At 34.9% G+C, this 3,083-nt stretch overlaps 1 protein-coding gene across 1 annotated transcript; it reads left to right on the forward strand.

The window, feature by feature from the left end:
• Positions 1 to 1,439: 1,439 nt before the first annotated feature.
• On the forward strand, positions 1,440 to 2,369 carry LOC131825930 (olfactory receptor 5K3-like). The gene has a single exon (XM_059165255.1). The coding sequence runs from the start codon at positions 1,440 to 1,442 to the stop codon at positions 2,367 to 2,369; it is 930 nt and encodes a 309-aa protein (XP_059021238.1).
• The last annotated feature ends 714 nt before the right edge of the window (positions 2,370 to 3,083 follow it).

Raw genomic sequence — 3,083 nt, forward strand, 5'->3', positions numbered from 1 at the left:
GAGAGAAAGAGGTAGACAGAGAGAGCTCAAGCTGGCAGAGAGTGGAAGGAGAGGAAGAAGCAGACTCCCCACTGACCAGGGAGCCAGATATGGGGCTCAATTGGAGGACCTGGAGATCATGACCTGATCCAAAGGGCACACTTAACCATTTGAGCCACCCAGGAGCCCCATCTCAAAAATCTTATTAAGATTTTTTTTCTCTTTCTCTAAGTAGTATAAAACTAAAATATACAGGCAAACTTATTTTATTAGATTTCAAACTACAGTGCTATACACCAGAAAATCTTATATAAGTTTCTTAGGAAGCAGGAATATATTATATGGGTCAATTCAGATAAGAAAATGATACAGAAATTTTTTTAATGATAGATTTCCAAGAATTTCCATTGTAGGCTGTTGTTCAAAATTAGCAGTCTCAATTTGCAGAAACCGAAGAGATCACTAGGGATCAGTGGTAGTATGAGAGAAGCTAGGACTGGAATCAATACTTTTTTCTTCTATAGCATAAACAACTCATAAGTCATAACTAAACTCAAATGTCTACAATTCTAATAAGGAAACTGTGCATGCATATAAGGAAAAAGCCATGTAGATTATACACAAGAAATTCTAGATTGTGTTGCATATATAGGATATGTTTGAGAATGCAAGAAGTAAAAATCAGTGTGGTCTGGGGCATTTAGTTAAAACTTTCTTAAGTAACATTATACGTAAACTTTACATAAAGAAAAAGAGGATTTAGATATTTGGGAAAACTCAACAGGAATGATGGGATGGACAAAATCAGTTTTAATGGAAATGGATCTAATCCCAGAGAAAGTGATGAATGAGGTGAAAATATACAGATAATTACTTCCTTGGATAGCCAAAGTAATTTTCTTTAAAAATGAAAGTCCTATTCCTAAACCTTTGTGATCTTCAACAATTCCTAAGATATAAATTTAATATTTGTTGAATGCTATTTTCAGGCATTCACTCCACTGGGAGAGTATATGAAGTATTTTTGCTCAGTTACAAAAATGTGTATATATGGAAATTGATGGTAAATTTATTTTAAGGATCATTAATACAAAAATTGACACTAAAATTATGTCAACAATGAAATTATATCAACAATGAACCAAATATGGGTATGGAAGATTTGTACACTATTCATACATGAATTCATGAAGACAAACCTTTTCCTTTGTAAGCGTTCTTTTTGCAATTACAAAAATATTCATGGGAATGTTGATTTTCAGAATTGAGGTTATAAAACTGACATGTTAGGGGAATGACTATCTCCTAGAGGTTTGTGTGTCTGTATCCAGAGATACTAAGGGAAGTTTGAAGAAGCTCCTCTCTTTGTTGTAAAAAGATATAGTTGGAAGGAAAGTTATACACACTCTAAATTAGAATCTTGTATTTCCAGAATTCCTATCTCAACAGAGAAGGTGGATATGACTGAGGATAACTACTCCCTCACCACTGAATTTATCCTCACAGGATTTACAGATCACCCAGAGTTGAGGAGCCTCCTGTTTGTGGTATTTCTCACTATCTACATGGTCACTATGGTGGGGAATCTGGGTCTGGTGGTATTGATTTTTATGGAGCATCGTCTTCACACACCAATGTACATCTTTCTGGGCAACCTGGCTCTGATGGATTCCTGTTGTTCCTGTGCTATTACCCCCAAAATGTTAGAGAACTTCTTTTCAAAGGACAAAATGATTTCCCTTTATGAATGCATGGCACAGTTTTATTTTCTCTGCCTTGCTGAAACTACAGACTGTTTTCTCCTGGCAGCAATGGCCTATGATCGCTATGTGGCCATATGTAGCCCTCTGCAGTACCACACCATAATGTCAAAGAAACTCTGCGTTCAGATGACCATAGGGGCCTATATAGCTGGAAATCTGCATCCCATGATTCATGTAGGGTTTCTCTTTAGGTTAACGTTCTGTGGGTCAAATCAAATTAATCACTTTTTTTGTGATGCTTTTCCATTATACAGACTTTCCTGTGTTGACCCTTACATCAATGAATTGATGATATTTATCTTTGCAGGTTCAGTTTTAGTCTTCTCTGTTATCGTAGTCCTAATTTCTTATCTCTGCATCCTTTTTATGATTTTCAAAATGAAATCCAAAGAGGGAAGAGGCAAAGCCTTATCTACTTGTTCATCTCACTTTCTCTCTGTCTCAATATTCTATGGTTCTCTTCTCTTTGTGTACACTCGACCACAGTCACTTAAAGAAGAGGATGAAGACATACCTGGTGCTGTTTTTTATACTCTAGTGATCCCTTTATTAAACCCTTTTATTTATAGTCTAAGAAATAAGGAGGTAATAAATGCTATGAAAAAAGTTATAAAGAAAATTTTATAACATTCTTAGAAGAAATATCATCCCTGTGAAAATTAATTTAAATTTGAAAAAAAATTCAAAATCATAGAATATTGAGAAAGTAGAAAAGGACCACTTTGTCCATAAAATATTCAATTACTAATACATGTTAGTATGGGAATCAAATAAGTAAGTTCTGCAAGGAGAGATTCTGCTACAATGTTTTCCAAAATCTTAGTTACTAGGTTCCTTCAAGAATGAATTAAATAATTTTTCCTGAGGTCACAAACTGTGCCACAAAAAAATTAGCCAAACTATTAACTAATTGTTTCAGAGTAATGAGTTACAATTTTTAAGAAATACAACAAATACTAGGAATATAAGTCAGTATATGTAAAGGTCACCTCCATTTAATATGGCCAACAAGTTTCTGGAATTCCAAAGCATAATCATACAAAGTCTGGCACATTCCATGTTCTCAAGAATTAATCCATTCTTAACCTATACCATCTGTCAGAAATACACTGTATATATTTGATTCCCAATTTTCTTTGAGTTTTTTCAAGAGACAATATTTGAATATTACTTCATACGGAATATCTATTCTCAAAAAGAAGAATATTTTCATTCTTGTGGAGCCTGGGTGGCTCAGTGGGTTAAACCTCTGCCTTCAGCCTGGGTCATAATCTCAGGGTCCTGGGATCCAGCCCAGCATCAGGTTCTCTGCTCAGTAGGGGGCCTGATTCCCTTCTTTCT

The sequence above is a fragment of the Mustela lutreola genome, chromosome 2 (genome assembly GCF_030435805.1).
Source record: "Mustela lutreola isolate mMusLut2 chromosome 2, mMusLut2.pri, whole genome shotgun sequence".
Lineage (NCBI taxonomy): Eukaryota > Metazoa > Chordata > Mammalia > Carnivora > Mustelidae > Mustela > Mustela lutreola.

Coding starts and splice junctions, on each gene's coding strand:
- LOC131825930 (XM_059165255.1), top strand. CDS start 1,440: ATGACTGAGGATAACTACTCCCTCACCACTGAATTTATCCTCACAGGA.